Source organism: Odontesthes bonariensis, chromosome 10 (assembly GCF_027942865.1).
Source record: "Odontesthes bonariensis isolate fOdoBon6 chromosome 10, fOdoBon6.hap1, whole genome shotgun sequence".
NCBI lineage: Eukaryota > Metazoa > Chordata > Actinopteri > Atheriniformes > Atherinopsidae > Odontesthes > Odontesthes bonariensis.
The window spans coordinates 24,255,141-24,271,205 of NC_134515.1; the positions used below are offsets into that span (position 1 = coordinate 24,255,141).

Sequence of the window (16,065 nt, forward strand, 5' to 3'; positions counted from 1 at the left end):
GTGAAAATTACAAATACTGAAGAAAATTCTAGTGTTCCACCTATCATTTCAATGGTCATTTGTGATTAAAGTTTTACATAACTGTCAGATTACAGTGCCAAGACGGGAACATGAGTTGTACTCAGCAAAGAATAAAAAAAAACAACATAACAAACGCTGAAAAAAGCATCACAATATTTTTAATGTACTAGCCCACCTAATAAAGATTGTTTTGGACTTTTTAAATCAACTGAAGTGCCTGGACCTAGGATTTTTTCCTCTCTTTTTGCATTACAATAGTTGTTATACCACATCAAACATTTGTTAAAATGACTGCATATTTAAACCGATATGAAAATGCGTATTCCCAATAATTTCCACAAGGACAAATAATATATTTTTTTATAATGTTATTTATTCTTTTATCCTGCCAAAAGGATCTTAAAAACACATGGTGGGCTAGCAGTTAGCCACCGCTTTTGTAAGAAAAATCAAATATGGCATTTGAGAGCATTTCCTCTATGTAATACCAGCTGAGAGTATATATATATATATATATATATATAGATAGATTTCTATATATAACATTTATGCTAAAGGTCCTTATTGAACAGTGATCAAAGTTGCTTTAATTTAAAAAAAAAAAAAAAAAAAAAAAATTAAATAATTCAATTTAATAAAAATAAAAAACTAATTCATAGAATAAAAAAAAAGAAAAAAAAAAAGACTCAACATTGACTGGTACGACTAATACAATGCAGAGTTGGCTTTTACTGTATTTCTTCAGATGGCAGTTATGTACCTGAAGTACCATTTGGAAATGTTGAGACCAAATAGACGGCTATAGCTCTCTCTATATATATATATATATATATATATATACATATATATATATATATATATATATATATATATATAGAGAGCTATAGCGGAGAAGGGTCAAATGAAGTGCCGTCTATTTGGTCTCAACATTTCCAAATGGTACTTCAGGTACATAACTGCCATCTGAAGAAATACAGTAAAAGCCAACTCTGCAGTGTATTAGTCGTACCAGTCAATGTTGAGTCTTTTTTTTTTCTTTTTTTTTATTCTATGAATTAGTTTTTTATTTTTATTAAATTGAATTATTTAATTTTTTTTTTTTTTTTTTTTTTAAATTAAAGCAACTTTGATCACTGTTCAATAAGGACCTTTAGCATAAATGTTATATATAGAAATCTATATATATATATATATATATATATATCTCTCTCTCTCTCTCTCTCTCGCTGATATTACATAAGAAGCAATGAAAGCAATTTGGACATATTTTCTGGAAAAGCAGGAAGGGCAGCTTGATCTTGAGTCAATCAGATCTTCCCAGGGTCTTCTTTGAGGGTGACGGTTCTGTTGAAGATGAGCTGCAGAGAAGAGAAGATCACAGGTGCAGTTAGTGCTCCTAATTCCCACATTTTCAACCCAGATCCAGTGTAAATGTACAGATAATCTCTCATATGAAGCTACCATAAACGGTGTGGATTTAAAGTCGCTTGGTCTTTCTGTACCTTGTTGGCGGTGCTGTCGGGGTCCAGGGAGAAGTATCCAACTCTCTCAAACTGAAATTTGTCCAAAGCTTTTGCTCCTTTGACTGAGGTATCCACTAAGGCACTGCTGATCACCTGCAGGGAATTCTAAGGAAAAAAAGAGGGAAGAAATAAAGAGTCAGCCCCCCCCCCGTTGAAACGTCTCCATCAATCCAAGCATTTCTGATACAGATACTCGCAGGTACTCACAGGGTTGATGTCGCTTAGGAAGCCATTGGGCACTTCAGATGGATCCTCTGGATGCTTGTGCAGGAAGCTACAAAAACAGAGAGAACTTTCAGTTAAGTTTCTACGCAGAAAGTTTTTTGGTGGGGAATGAGAGTGGTGAAACGTGACTTACAGTCTTTCATAAAGACGCACTTCGCACACCAGCGGCTGACTGACCCAGTGGATGAAGGCCTTTGGTTTCTCTGCAGTTTCAGAACTGCAGCAGGTCACCTCCAGTTCCACCACTTCCCCCTGAGAGTCCTAATTAAGAAGAGAAGAGTGCAGGACGTGTGCTTGGGAACGTGAAACAGAGGGAATGTGAAATGCATCATATTCAAGATAAGGCATTAAAGTTGGGCGATTACGTGGTCGGCTAAGTCCATAACCAGGTGGGTGTTCTGAGATTTTTCTCTTTGTGCTACTATTCTGCATCCTCGACAATTCCTCTCGGAGTATAACTGAACCGTGTAGCAAACACTCACAGGACCATCATAATCAGCCTCTGCACAGTGTCACCTACAGATTATCGTTGTCCCTCTTTCCTACTTTCCCAGCCTGCGCTTGCTTTTCCCTGCATGAGAAAATGGACCTGTGTGACCTGACAGCATATGTAAAGTGTCAACTGGATAAAACGGATTGGAGCAAATACCCTCCTTTCTTTGCAACCAGCTCTCTCCCCATCCCATTTGCTTAAAAAAAAAAAAAAGAAAGACAAAAGAATTGGGGATTCCCTAAATCTTTTTGCAACATGGCAAAGGCATGATGCGCTCAAGCTTTCATAGCCATCATGTAAACAGTGACCCCACCCTCACCCCTCCATTCAAACTGCACTGGACTGATAACACCTGGGTAGAAAGTTCTAATATATTGCATAACCACAGAATACATGAAGTAAATAAATCCACAGGGAGAACCGAGCAACACTAACCCAGCGACTGTTATCAGCTCGCACACTTGCTTGCCATGAACTCTCTGGGGAAATATCGCCTGATCTATTAACACAAGGACTCATTCAGACATTTTCCAGACTTGACACCAGAGACCTGTCAAAGTAAACTCTGTAATATGTAATATGTAATATATTGCAGGACTGCAGTTCATGTGTGGAAATTACAAAAGATAAACTGAAATCTTATTGTAAAGAAATCCATGCAAACTATTGCAGAGGACTTAAAATCACATGTTTTCATATAAAAAACAAGGTTCGGGTGGCAGCACAAAATCCATTTGAGTGCATATATGTACAGGTGTATATATCTTGTTATATCTTTGAGGGGTGACATAAATAATAATTCAACCTTAGAAAAAATGTTCATCAGGATTCATTTTCCCTTTCCCTTTAAGGGCTACTGAGGGAAACTACTTTGAATCTTACCTTGATGACCTTCTGGACAGAGATGACATACCCAGCATGTCTCAGCCCTACAGGCTGTTCTGGAGTCAGACGCTTGTAGCCCTTCTCCATCACCTGCAAAAGGCGACAAATTTATGATTATCCTCCATCCACATTTCCAAACCTGCACAGAGAAATACTTTCATGCGTTTTCATTGGCTTTTTTTTTCTCTCCCTCTCTCTAACCTCTCTGAAGTCGGCCTGTTCGATGAAGATTGTTCGTGTGAACGCAACCGTGTGGCTGCCCTTAGCCTCATTGGCGGGAAAGTCCGGTACACGTACATCCGACTGAAATTACAAACCAACAGAGGGGTTATTTCATGAGGTTAGATATGTAAAAGGAGAACAGAAGAAATTCCTCAGAAGGCACTCTGATGTGTACCGTCTGGGTATCTGTAAGTTATCTGCTGTACAAACCTTTGCGCTCTCAGAGAGGTTAGTGATGGTGACTTTGAGCGGCTCCAGCACAGCCATGGCTCGAGGAGCAGTGTCATTCAGCACATCCCTCACACATGACTCCAGCATATGGGGCTCTGTTGTAGTCTGGGAAACTGTGACTCCAACCTGTAAGAGTATACGACACATTGTTACGCCACAGAATTCAAGTACTTTTTGCTCCATCCAGCGGATCGTTGTTCCATCTATTCTGCATACCCGAGCACAGAAGTTATTGATGGCCTCTGAGGGGAAACCTCTTCTCCTGAGCGCAGTCAGAGTGAAGAGTCTGGGATCGTCCCAGTCTCTGCAATCAGAAAAGCAGCATTTCGCTCACATGTAAAACAGAAACAACATACAATGTGTTGTGTTGACAATGCTAGCCAGCCAATAAAAGAGGAGAGTATCATACAGCAATACTGAAACTAAAAACAACAATCAGGCTGGGAAAAAAAAATAAAAAATAGCAAAAAGAAATGCTCCTTTACTTGACAACACCAGTCTCAACCAGCTTGATTATTTTCCTCTTGGACACAACGGTGTAGGTGAGGTTCAAGCGTCCATATTCCCACTGAACAGGGCAGTACACGTCCAGGGAATTACACAGCCAGTAATAAGAAGAACGCCTGAGTGGCCAAGAGGAAACAATAAAGAAAAAGTCAACGTGAACGTCAGACAACTGGCCAAAAACAGAAGGTTAATATTAGGTTCACACACAGATCATAGAATCCACACAGACCTGGCCTGAAACTCTTTGGTGCACAGCGAGTGTGTGATGTGTTCTATAGAGTCACACAGACAGTGGGTGTAGTCATAAGTGGGGTAGATGCACCTAAATAGGGAGAAAAGAGGAGCGAGTAGTAGGAAATCAGAAAGATGAAATATTAAAATTAGGCTAAAAATGATTTTAAAAGTACTTCAACTCATGTTTTCATACCATTCGTCTCCAGTCCGATGATGAGGCGTGTATTTGATTCGATACGCCACAGGGTCCATCTTTCCATCTTCCATGACCATCTTCATCCTTAGTGTGGCCTCTCCCTCAGCAAACAGGCCCTTTTTCATCCTCTCAAACAACACTAGGGACTCTTCAGCGGGGCGGTCTCTCCAGGGTGAGGCAGGAACGTTATGGCCCTTCAGCTCCTCGCCCTTCTGATGGCACACGTACGCATGACCCCTGAACGCAGACAAAGAGTGGAATCAACCACCTTCTATTCACACGCGTACAAGCATGCACACAAGCTCCACTCACCTGCGAATAAGATCCAAAGCAAGTTCGTAGAGCTTCTGAAAGTTGTCCGACGCGTGTGTGACCGCATACGGTTTGTAACCTGTAGTAACACAGTGGCACTTCTAAAAAAAAATGGCTTAATGAACGCAGGGTGCCCAAAAACACCACATCAAACTAATTAAACTCACCCAGCCACTCCACCATGTCCTTGATGGCAGTGAAGTACTTTTCCTCCTCCTTCTCAGGATTCGTATCGTCATACCTCAGGAAACAAATTCCGTGGTTTGCCTACAGGAAGAGTTGAGGTTTAGAGCCACTAAAATCAGTCGGATGGCAGCAATCCCAGCTTTGCTTCATGTACACCTGCTTATACGAAGCAAAAATGTATGCAGCTAAATTGGTTCGAAAACCACGGCGTGCCGGGTGACAGAAAGTCCTTTAAAAGGTTGAGCAGCATTTACAGTCATGGCAAAGAACAAAACGGCTTGTACCTTTGCGTAGCCAAAATTGAAGTTGATGGCTTTGGCATGTCCAATGTGAAGGATACCATTGGGCTCGGGAGGAAAACGGGTGCGGATCTGAAGAAGTAAAGACACACGAAATAGAGAAAAGTGAAATCGATCCTTTTTATTTCCTTTCCTTTGTTAAGATGAGCAATTCTAAAGTTTGTACCTGGCCACCAGTGATCTCCACGTGCTTCTTAAGTAGGTTCATTGTGTTTGGTGCAACCACATAACCCTCAGTTTTGTAATTCTCTCCTGCATCACGGAGAGCAAAATGAAAAGTAAAAAAAAAGTGAGTAAATAAATGCATTTAAACGCAACAAGATGCCACCTAATTTAGATATTTCAAGTGCATTTTCCTTCACCCGGTTTATGAAACTTCAGTGCCTCTCCTCTGAGCTGCTCCATTAGAGACTTTCCCTCCCCGGACATAACATCACCTGAACAACCAATGAGCAGTTTGAGATACTTGTGTAGTAAACCCCAAAAAGTTAAATGCACTCCTGTTTGCTTTGCCTTCTGCTTACCATTTGCTGCAGCCTCCTCTTTCTTTGCTTTGACATCATTCTCCGCCACTTTCGCCTTCTGCGGCTACAAAAAGATCAGAAATAAAAACAATTGCGTTGCAGTGATTGTACCAAGAGAAGTAGCATTGCATCAAACTAGCATAGAATTATACATCTGCACCCCAAAATAAAACAACCAACAGCTGGGGAAAGCATTGTCCTGTATGGTGGAAGCGAGTGGGACATTTAAAGTTGTAGAGTCCATCTCTGAGTAACTGCCTTCAGAAATGTTGAGGTGCCCGGGGCGCCGGCTTACCTTAGGTTTCTTCTCCAGGTCAGCTTCTGTTTTGGGTCCTAAGAGGTGCAGAACCTTTAAGACCAAAAGCCACAGATTGTTACATTATGCAGTGAGACAAAGCCAGCCGCAAGTATTCAATCACAACAACAGATGCATTTCTACTGACAAAAAGTGCCCCGCCCCCCCCAAAAAAAACACACACCTGCATGTCCACCTCATTTTTGATCACCTTTCCATCAGCCCACTTAAGGGCTGAACGTGCTTCACCTACAACAGACACAGAGTCAAACATTCTCAGCTCTGGTATGGCTGCAATAAGATTCAAAACAAGTAAGTGTGAGATCATACCCATTAGGAGTCCCATGTTGAAGCGGTACCTCTCCTTTAACAGCTGTTCCTTGTGCTTCTTGACCACAGACTCGACCTGCATGACATTTCACTGTCACTAAACACCTCTTGGTTGGTAAAACTTGCAAAAAGGGATGCTTTCAGTCAGCAAGAGATTACTTACTCCATCCTCAATCTGCTCAGGTGTTATGACTATGCCCACTCCACATGCTTCATCAAACTCCTTCTGGCTGATGGGGTCGTGAGGATGACTCTTCACAAAGTCCAAAGCAGCTGCAAAGAAACATTGGGATAGAAATATCAATAAGCTGGCAGGTAAATCAATTAATATGGTTCATTGAGACATCAGGCTGGTGTCGATTCTCCTTGTGTATTGCATTTTTACTATTGTTCTGTAAACTTCCCCATGTTTGCCTATGGTCACACCGATACGGTATTTCACTAGTCGACATGCAACGTGTAAAAATATGTCATAAATTACCAGCCAGCTGGAGCTCTGTGCAGATTTTGCGCTGGGTAATACTGTCCGTGAGAAAGGCCAGGCGTTTGGTGTCTTTAAGGCGAGAAGCCATACTGTACAGCAATGTGCCCATGGCTTTGTCCACTCCTGATGCCCCATGGAGACGCTGTGCCTAATGAAATTGAATTTAAAAAAGACCAGAATTGAATTAGTCTCCCCTTCAAAACCCTGCTTAATGGGCTGTGTTTAATATAGGACAAACTAGGGAAAGACGTGATTGTTTGCAAACAAGGAAATGAGTATGAAAAGTATATCCATATCAACATAGATCAAAGTTATGAAAATGAAAGAAGTGAGCCATGATAATGCAAAACTACAGTATCTTTCAAATAGAAAGAAAACTAAAAGTGGATACAAGTGAGCTAAATACAGCATGTCAGCAACATTTCATAGCTGTCCCCGATAGCATTTACCTGACTAATAGAGTCCTTAAGTGCGGCACTCAGAGCTTCATTTTTCAGAGTTTCTTTCGCTTTCTGTTCACTGAGCCCAATGGAGGTGAAGAGTGTCAATGTATCCGCCATTAGTCCAGCAGGTTACTCGGAACCACACAAACACGCCACCACCACACACTGGTTGACTTAATAGAGAAAGAGCAAGGGACGACTTCCTGAACACTGCCGATTGAAAAAAAATAGTACAAACATATTAGCCAATAAGAAACTGCAGGCGAAGATAGTGTTGACCAATTGTAAATAAGTTTGATAAACCTACCCGCCTACTATGAACAACAGAGCCAATCATCAGTTTGTTATGATCAGCGAGGGAGGGGCTACCGGAATCAGAGTAATGTTGCATCAGATTGAGATTTTGTTCATTTCCGGCAATAAACTTGAAATCTAGACTATAATCAATGATTGTTCATCCTATATAAAACTTATATTTACAAATATATCATCTTAGCTCCTTCCGAAAACTTTTTCTATGGAATGTGTGCATCTTTCAAACGCAGCATAAGGTTTTTGATGTCCGTCATAATCAACCCCAAGTTAACTCCGTGAAAGTTATTTTAAATGAGCTGTTCAACAGTATAGAACCCAGCGAATTCATTTCGCGTGAATTGTTTTGTTGTTATCTGCTGTACGTCAATTGAATTCCGCCTTGTTGCGTTTTGTTTGATCCAGATACTGTGGTGAGTCAGTGAACATGAGTTTTAACGTCTAAACAGACAGCAGGGTGGTTACGAGCGTCAAATCAAGTATGGCCAAACATGCAGTGTTGTCGTCGGGGGCCAAAATGTGGAGATCTGTGGCTTGTTCGAAATCAGAACTACGTCTGGATCTCACTCTTGCCTGTGGACAGTCTTTCCGGTGGGTTGGTCAGACTCAGATACAGCCTTTTAACAGCCAGTACAACAGTGTTATTCATCCTATTGGTGTTTTCATTAACGCACGTCTCATCCCGTAGCTGGAGAGAAACTGCAGAGGGGCACTGGACCGGTGTGATGAGAGGGCGAGTGTGGACTCTGACTCAGACAGATGACACTCTTTGGTACCAGGTCTACACAAACCAGGGCGAGCAGAAGGAGGGAGGTGACAATAAGAGGAGAGCTGGCGTTTCTCTCCAGGAGGGAAACAGGGCCGAGAAGAAGCGCTTTAAAGATGCTCCGTGGAAGGACGAAGAGGAGCCACTTGCTGTGACCACTGAACAGAACAGTGATGTGGAGGCAGATATGCTGAGAGACTACTTCCAGCTGCATGTGAAGCTGGGCGATCTATACAAGGAATGGGGAGCAGCTGACTGCCACTTCAAGCAGATTGCAGACATCTTCACAGGTCAGCCTATGTTTATTTATGAATGTACATTATTTATTGGCAGTGAGACACAATGTTTTGTCACATGTGTTGGTCGTATCGTTTGGTGTTCCTCCAGGTGTGCGAATGCTGCGCCAGGACCCCACTGAATGCCTGTTTTCCTTCATTTGCACCTCCAACAACCACATCTCCCGTATTCAGGGAATGGTGGAGAGACTGTGTGAAAACCTGGGTGCACCACTCTGCCAGCTGGATCAAACCTCCTACTATGACTTTCCTACCCTGTCTGCACTTGCAGGTGCATTAAAATCTTTGCCATGGACTTCACACATTAATTTATAATCCTGTCGGCAGCATTAATGTTAGACATGCAGGGTTCTCTGGGTCTCTCAAGTCCCCCTCGAATAGTTTTTGCCCCTTTACTTTTATTACTGTGTTAATACTTAAGTGGTAGAAAACGTAGCTGTAGAGAGAGTACTAGATTTTATTACAAATAAGTTCTTGCTGTCCTTCTTTCTTTTTCTTTTTCCCTCAAGATTCAATATTTTGCACAGCTGTTTCTAGTGGTCTAGTGGTCTGAGATTTTAGAAACTCAACCATAAACGCAACAGAAAGAAAAACATGACAGCTCGTCACAAAACACCGTTTCAGGATAACAAAAATATAAAGTATCAAAGAGCATAATAAAACAACAGAATATTGAAAACAGAAAACACTACATTTAGGATAATAAACATAATTTAACATAAAGTTGAAAAAAAATAAGAAAAAAGCAGAAAATGCAGTTTCAGAATACCCAACAACATGTTATTGCTTTTTTTGTGTGTGTTTTTCCGCATGGAAAAAAGCAAAAAAAAAGCACCAACCTCCAAGAAGTAAGACTTGGTATATGCCACAGATTTCGTAGAACATACGCCTTTCTGAGGTGTAGGTGGTGCTCTGCAGATACAGAGCAGAAATCTTCAGCCACGGCGTTAATGGCTTATTTTGCTCTTCATATGTCCTGAAGCACATTTTTTCTGGACATTTATATTAAGGTTTAAAAATTGGTTCTAGTTGAACAATTAAGTGTCTTTTTTCACCTCTCACTTATTTATGTTGTTCTCTCTGCTCTAATCGGCAGATGGCAGCGTCGAGGCGCGACTCAGGGATCTCGGCTTTGGATACAGGGCCCGGTTCCTCCAGCAGAGTGCAAAGCAAATCCTGCACACCCACGGGCTCCAGTGGCTTGAGGGTTTACGCAGAGTCCCGTATCTTGAGGCCCGTGATGCTCTTCGGACTCTCCCTGGCGTTGGCACCAAGGTACAGCAGGAAAAGAAGCAGTTCGCCTCTCACAGTTCATTGATATTAATGGGGGCAAATATTATGACGTGAAATAATGATAGCAGCGTCTAATCAAGGTTTTGTTTCACGGTGTAGGTGGCAGACTGTGTGTGTCTTATGTCTATGGATAAGTCAGAGGCCGTCCCCGTGGATACACACGTGTGGCAGATTGCTAAGCGGGACTATAAGTATGCTGCTGATAAGGGACAAAAGAGCCTCACAGATAAACTCCACAAAGGAATCGGTTAGTATTCGCACACCTTCTTTGAAGTATTGGTCCTCTTCATCCACTAACACAATGTCTTATCAACTGTTTCCACACAGGAGACTTTTTTAGAAAGCTATGGGGGCCGTACGCCGGCTGGGCGCATTCGGTGAGTTATCGGCCTTTGATTTTCTGTCTCTCGCAGTCGGTCCGTTCGCTGTTACGACCGCTGTTTCTGCCTGTTTCAGGTGTTGTTCTGTGCTGACCTCAAGAAGTTCCAGAGCCTCAAAGAAGCCGCACATCTGAAGCAGCCGAAGGAGGAGGAAGAGGAAGGAGAAAAGTGCAGGAAATCAACAATAAAAAGAGAGTTTGATGGAGATGGGACAAACATGAAAAAAAAAAAAAAAAATGCAAGTGAAGAAATAGGGGCTGATATGCTTCTAATATGAGATCACACAATTTACTGATCGAGCTGTATTTGAAAACCCATTAAAATGAAATGTGCAGTTGGTTAACTATTCAAAAAACCTGACATAGAACGAGTTGCTGTGCAACATCTCAGGGTTTTTTAATCTATATGCGTTGACTGTGCTTTTTCCTCACTGTGAGCTCTCCACTGAAAAATCAAGGCATTGGTGACTTTGTTTTGTAAATATGAAATATACTTTTTGTACTTTACAGTGTTCACTGAGTGTATTTATTTTTTTAGAACATATCAAAACAGTTGTTAAGCCCACTAAAATAACCACTGTCTAGTTGGCTATGAGATATGTAAAATGTTACTAAAATGGCCTGTAGGTGACAGCACACATTACTGAACGGTGCTCCGAAGGACTATAGTGGTCCATTTACTTTAGCCTTTTTATTTTCTTTTTTTCTTTTTTCTACTTTTTTTTTAATACAAGAACAAGCTGCAGTATTTGCTTTTGTGAATCATTTCCAAACAAGCCTCCCGGCTCTCATTCCACTGTGTGCCGACCTTTCTTTGCATTTGTGTGCATGTAAGAAGAGGTCACGGGATGCTGAAATGTTTTGTGTTTCTTCAGAGAAATCCTCGCATCACAACAGTATCGTTGTGCGCTGGATCGTGAAAAGTAGCTTGACTGGGTGGATATGAAGTGCCAAAGTGTCTGTATGTTTATCTATAGGCATGGATGGACTGTGTCAGCTGATCTTTTTATAGCAGGGATTGCAGTTATCTTCTGTCAGTGCTTGGGGCCAGCGCGACTGTCTCTGGTGACAACATGGCCGTGTCTCTTTGGGTTTTTGAAGCATTACTGTCCCTTTAAAGCAATGACCCAGCAATATTTTTTATTTCTTTAGAAGAAACGGAGAAGACTCTTTCTCAAATGTGGCAGCAGCGCACAGGATCATCAACCCCTAATTTGACAAATGTCTCCTGATGTGTTTGCTCAAGCAAGTAGATGTATTGCATAAGTGGTTGCTGCATCTGTGCATGCATCTGTATGGGCATGTCTTACATCCGTCGCTGAGTTTTATTTGTGGAACAGAGTGCAGCCATGCAAGTTAATTAATATGTGAGTCAGCTTTTATCCCTGTTCCAGTTGAGCTAGGTGCAAGCTGGGGGCCAGCTGCAGGGCAGCGGAGAAGAGGAGCAGAATAAAAAATAGTCATCTAAGAAAATAAATAAGGCAAAATAGGGAGAAATGGGGGGAAAGGTGAAAGTGTGCAGGGGGTAAAGACAGGAATTTTAGTGGACACACTGAGCAGGCTAAAGCATCAGAGGCTTGTGTATTATGTAAAACATGAGTCTCAGCTTGTGTTTTGCCTTCGAGGGTTGTTCATTTGAAAGACCTCAATGTGCGTACTTAGTAAAGTGAGTAAAGGACATCATCTCTTCCTACAAGTACCAGGAGGGGCCACTGTTGGAGCTTCAGCTCGGGGCATATCCTCTCTGTTTCCGGAAGGCGATGGCAGAGGTGGTTCTGGAGAGTTGTTATTAAGATTGTGTTCAAAATCAGGTTCTCTCTTAAGTGGCTCATATGCGTAAAAAAAACTAATCAGAAATTATATAAAGCCAAACCTGTTCCCTAAAGATTGGGCAGCAGGGAAAATTTAAATCAAACCAGAATGCAATGATTAAGATATCTTTTAAACCTTACTTTAAATGGAATATAATATAAAATCAACATAACAAATGTCTTTCTTATTGCTCTTTACAAAAATGTAGAGCAAACAAAAGAAGAAGCTCATTCTGTATATGTTTCTGTCTACCAACATTTTGCATTATACGTTCAACCCAGAAAATTCAGGGTTAATCATTATCAAACTTTTATATTTGTATGCAAGTTTTATGTACTTTTATGGATGCAGTGATATGCACTCCAGAATCATATTTGTTTGTCATGCAGACGGCCTGTTTTAGGCATGTCTTTTGCTTGCAAAGATATCTCTGGATTATTTTAATCTTTAAAGGATATTATGTAGTATTATGTATTATGTATGTTTAAAAAAAACTAATTCTTCAAGAAACAGCAGCTATTTTCACATGCAGTGCTCCTCTGTTTAACCCCTCTCCATTTTTACTTCTGAAAGACTCAAACCTCTGAAAGTTTCTCAGTTTCAACATTTGATTGATGATAAAACTCCTTTGTTTCTCCTGTGCAAGGGGTGTTACCTACAACAAATGCTTATTACTGAGGTTAAGGTTAGCCATGCTATTCAGTCATTGGGTGATACAGGTTTCACCAGTATACTGTCTTAGCTGAGTTGAAAAATCATCAGCAAAACTGATAATGGATACTACAACTTTTGATGTAATTGTGATCTTTTGATGTAATCATTTGATTTAAATGCCTGACAAATGACGATTAGTCAGTGGCGCAATGGAGAAATCAGTGTTTGCAATATACCCAATTATAGCCTTATAATTGGGTAATTGGGGGGGGGGGGGGGGGGGGGGGCTTACAAAGAGAAAGACTCAAAACACAGAGTTTAGAGAGGTGGTTTAGATTTCAATCTTTCTTAACTCAGGAGTGTGTGGATGGAGATTAGCACGGTTCTTTTTAATGGAAGCGGCATCATGTGTCTAATCTAATACTTTCTACCATTTAATAAAATCCCCGTTTTTCAGCTTGTGATTCAATGTCTAATAGACTGAAAGGAAAACACAGTTCCAGTTGAGTAGAATGAATTCAAAACATTCCCAGACAGAGATGGTGCAAATATACTCCCTGTTATGTATAGGTGTGTGGGGTAGCATGACTTCCATGTGTGGTCATTGTGTCTGTCTGTGAGGCTAACTCCAGAGAATGTGCTCATTGAGAAAGCTTCAGATACTTCTGAACTCTGATTTTGTTTATAGCTTAAACTTCCCCCATAGGAACCAGCAGAGAGGAGCTCTAACATTATATCAGATGTACGGCTTAAAGAAAAGAAAAATAAATGGCCTGTTTTAGGGATGCACCGATCCGCTTTTTTCAACTCCAATACCGATATCTGAGGTTTAGTATCGGCCGATACGATCCGATACCGGAAAACAACGTGGAATTATGGTAACAAACGGTAAGTTTCATTGTGTGGAAAAGACTGGGATCATTCTTTTGTGCAAGGCAACATCAGACTTGACTTAAAAGGATAGTTAACCTCTTTTGATATGAAGCTGTATGATGTATGCGGGCTGTGTAAACTGTGCAGACCGAAGTGCAGACTGAGCAGTCCCCTGCTTCTGAGCAGTAAACACTGTAACAGGTGCGGCTGCCAGCAGGTGGCAACACGCAGTGATGCGAAGGGAGAGAAAATAGCGCCAAGCGATTGTGAGGTCTGACTTTTTCCTGGAGAACGATTTTGTGATGCAAATGTATTACTCTTTTGAACGCATATTGTTTTGAGAAGCAAGACGCTTTATTTTTTAAACTCCAGCCAACTAGCCGGACTACTTTCTGCAACGCCAAAACAAGGCTGGAACTCGGCTCACAGTACGCAGTAGGGGGTAAGTCAATGTTCATAAACGATATTGTTAGTATGGGATGTCATACAGCTTCATGTCAAAAGAGGCGGACCATCCCTTTAAACATTTCTTTCCTATTTTTTTTAAACAAATAAACAGATATAAATGTACTGAATTACTTCTTTATTTAAGAATTGTGCACCAGTTAAATAATCTTAACCATAAAAATATAACTAGTGTAACTGGTTCAGTCAGTGTAATTAGGGATTCAAAATCCAATGTAAAACAAAATATTAAATAATAAAGGAGCTGAAATTGAGAAAAAAAACAATAGCTTCAGTAGATATTCAATTGGTAGAATGAATGTCTACATTGGTAGACATTCAAAATAAATAGCAATCAGCTCTTTATATAGTTTAGTGCAAATGGGAATTAAACATCCATTTCAAAAGCATCTAAACAAAACAATAGCTTCTCTAGCTTGGTAAAAAACAAAAAAAAAAGTTTTTTAGAGGGGGCAAAAGGCCCTTGGATGAATGCCAAAGCTGGACAGGACAAGGGAAAAATAAAAATAAAAACAATAAATAAAATCACCAATGGCCGATCTTAAATTTTCTTCAATATCGGTACCGATATCCGATCCAAATATCAGATCGGTGCATCCCTAGCCTGTTTACTGAGTGGGCCTACAGGGACACACAATTACCATATTTGTACATAAATATTAAAGTGGTCCATAAATGACCAAGGCTGGAGGGGAGATATTTAACCAAATGATTGAAAAAGACATGGAAAAGACATAAAATGAACATGACGAGGTACGAAGTAATTTACATCAGGGGAAATTGAGCAGGCTACCAAAATTAGACAAAGAAGAACAATAAGAGACTAAAAAATGACAAAAAGAAAACTCAAAACAACTGCAAGAAGACTTGTAGTTATGGAAAACATCTCTAAGATGGAGACAACTGGAGACACAAAAAAAAAAACACAAATCATATCTTCATAATTTGTAGTTGTTTTGCATCCAGGGGTCTTGGTCCTCGATGAGTGGAGGGCCTTTTACATGTCTGCAGTGCCCCGTTGTTTCATAATTCCTCCGTGTTTGTAAAAAGCAGTTTTTGACATCAAATCGGATGAAGCTTCGGGTAATCTGTCAAAACTGTGAGATTACACTCATTTGGAGCCCAGCTGAAAGCTTTGACATCACAACAAAGTCACATTGTGTCAGGGCATAGATACATGGTGGGACCGGCAACATTCCAATTATCTCATGAATTTCTTATGAAGCATTTAAATGCCCCAGAACTCGTCCCGCATGGCTGTTTGTAATTCACAAGAGAGTTCGCCTGAGTGAGAGGAAACACTTATTGACTGCTTTTAGTTTGTTTAGTTGCACACATGCACACCGACATCATTAGAGAAATAAAATGAGTCAGACAGGAAAGGAGCAGTATTCAACAACAGGCAGGTAAAATAAAACAGGAAAGAATTTGACATATATCTACGTCAAAAGAAAAAAAATTATATATATATAGTTGACACTCCATTCATATTGAAACCACTGACAAAATTGCCTAACCAGGTAGTTATCTAAATGACATGACATGTCTTGCATGAAATCAGATTTTTCATTCTTTAAAATTTGGAATATGTACAATGCAATTACTTTTCCACTCCCAATAGAATATTAGTCATAATCCATGTTCATAATGTGATTACCATCCTTAAGCGGTGCTGCTCAACCTGTCCAAAACCTTCAGTGTCTCCTGCTGGCTCAGTAGTAATGTAATGGCCTTAGGACAATCCTCTGAGCTGCACGGGTTATTTTAGGACTCAGTCGATTTAATCAAAGAGACAAATACACAAT

At 40.5% G+C, this 16,065-nt stretch overlaps 2 protein-coding genes across 3 annotated transcripts; one reads left to right on the forward strand and one right to left on the reverse strand.

The window, feature by feature from the left end:
- Positions 1-374: 374 nt before the first annotated feature.
- Positions 375-7,608, reverse strand: qars1 (glutaminyl-tRNA synthetase 1). The gene is made up of 23 exons (XM_075474772.1): positions 7,417-7,608; positions 6,965-7,115; positions 6,647-6,756; positions 6,484-6,559; positions 6,338-6,402; positions 6,154-6,207; positions 5,859-5,922; positions 5,697-5,771; positions 5,501-5,586; positions 5,320-5,406; positions 5,017-5,116; positions 4,850-4,928; positions 4,535-4,774; positions 4,337-4,429; positions 4,086-4,223; positions 3,817-3,904; positions 3,580-3,726; positions 3,349-3,450; positions 3,145-3,237; positions 1,903-2,030; positions 1,752-1,818; positions 1,524-1,649; positions 375-1,379 (listed from the first exon to the last, which is right to left on the reverse strand). Exons 1-23 carry the CDS (start codon positions 7,525-7,527, stop codon positions 1,329-1,331), a joined length of 2,331 nt encoding a protein of 776 aa, XP_075330887.1. The 5' UTR covers positions 7,528-7,608; the 3' UTR covers positions 375-1,328.
- Positions 7,609-7,833: 225 nt separating this feature from the next.
- ogg1 (8-oxoguanine DNA glycosylase) lies at positions 7,834-11,196 on the forward strand. 2 transcript variants are annotated; one of them, XM_075475718.1, is made up of 8 exons: positions 7,834-8,083; positions 8,172-8,313; positions 8,411-8,778; positions 8,876-9,055; positions 9,881-10,059; positions 10,177-10,324; positions 10,405-10,454; positions 10,534-11,196. In XM_075475718.1, exons 2-8 carry the CDS (start codon positions 8,204-8,206, stop codon positions 10,732-10,734), a joined length of 1,236 nt encoding a protein of 411 aa, XP_075331833.1. In that variant the 5' UTR covers positions 7,834-8,083; positions 8,172-8,203; the 3' UTR covers positions 10,735-11,196. The 2 variants fall into 2 exon arrangements, with proteins under 2 accessions (XP_075331833.1, XP_075331832.1); XM_075475717.1 differs by having other exon boundaries at positions 7,834-8,313.
- Positions 11,197-16,065: the final 4,869 nt, after the last annotated feature.

Coding starts and splice junctions, on each gene's coding strand:
- qars1 (XM_075474772.1), bottom strand. CDS start 7,527: ATGGCGGATACATTGACACTCTTCACCTCCATTGGGCTCAGTGAACAG. Junction 5,772..5,858: donor AGAGGAGGCTGCAGCAAATG/GTAAGCAGAAGG, acceptor TTGGTTGTTCAG/GTGATGTTATGTCCGGGGAG. Junction 4,430..4,534: donor CATCGGACTGGAGACGAATG/GTATGAAAACAT, acceptor CTCCCTATTTAG/GTGCATCTACCCCACTTATG.
- ogg1 (XM_075475717.1), top strand. CDS start 8,204: ATGGCCAAACATGCAGTGTTGTCGTCGGGGGCCAAAATGTGGAGATCT. Junction 9,056..9,880: donor TACCCTGTCTGCACTTGCAG/GTGCATTAAAAT, acceptor TCTAATCGGCAG/ATGGCAGCGTCGAGGCGCGA. Junction 10,325..10,404: donor TAAACTCCACAAAGGAATCG/GTTAGTATTCGC, acceptor GTTTCCACACAG/GAGACTTTTTTAGAAAGCTA.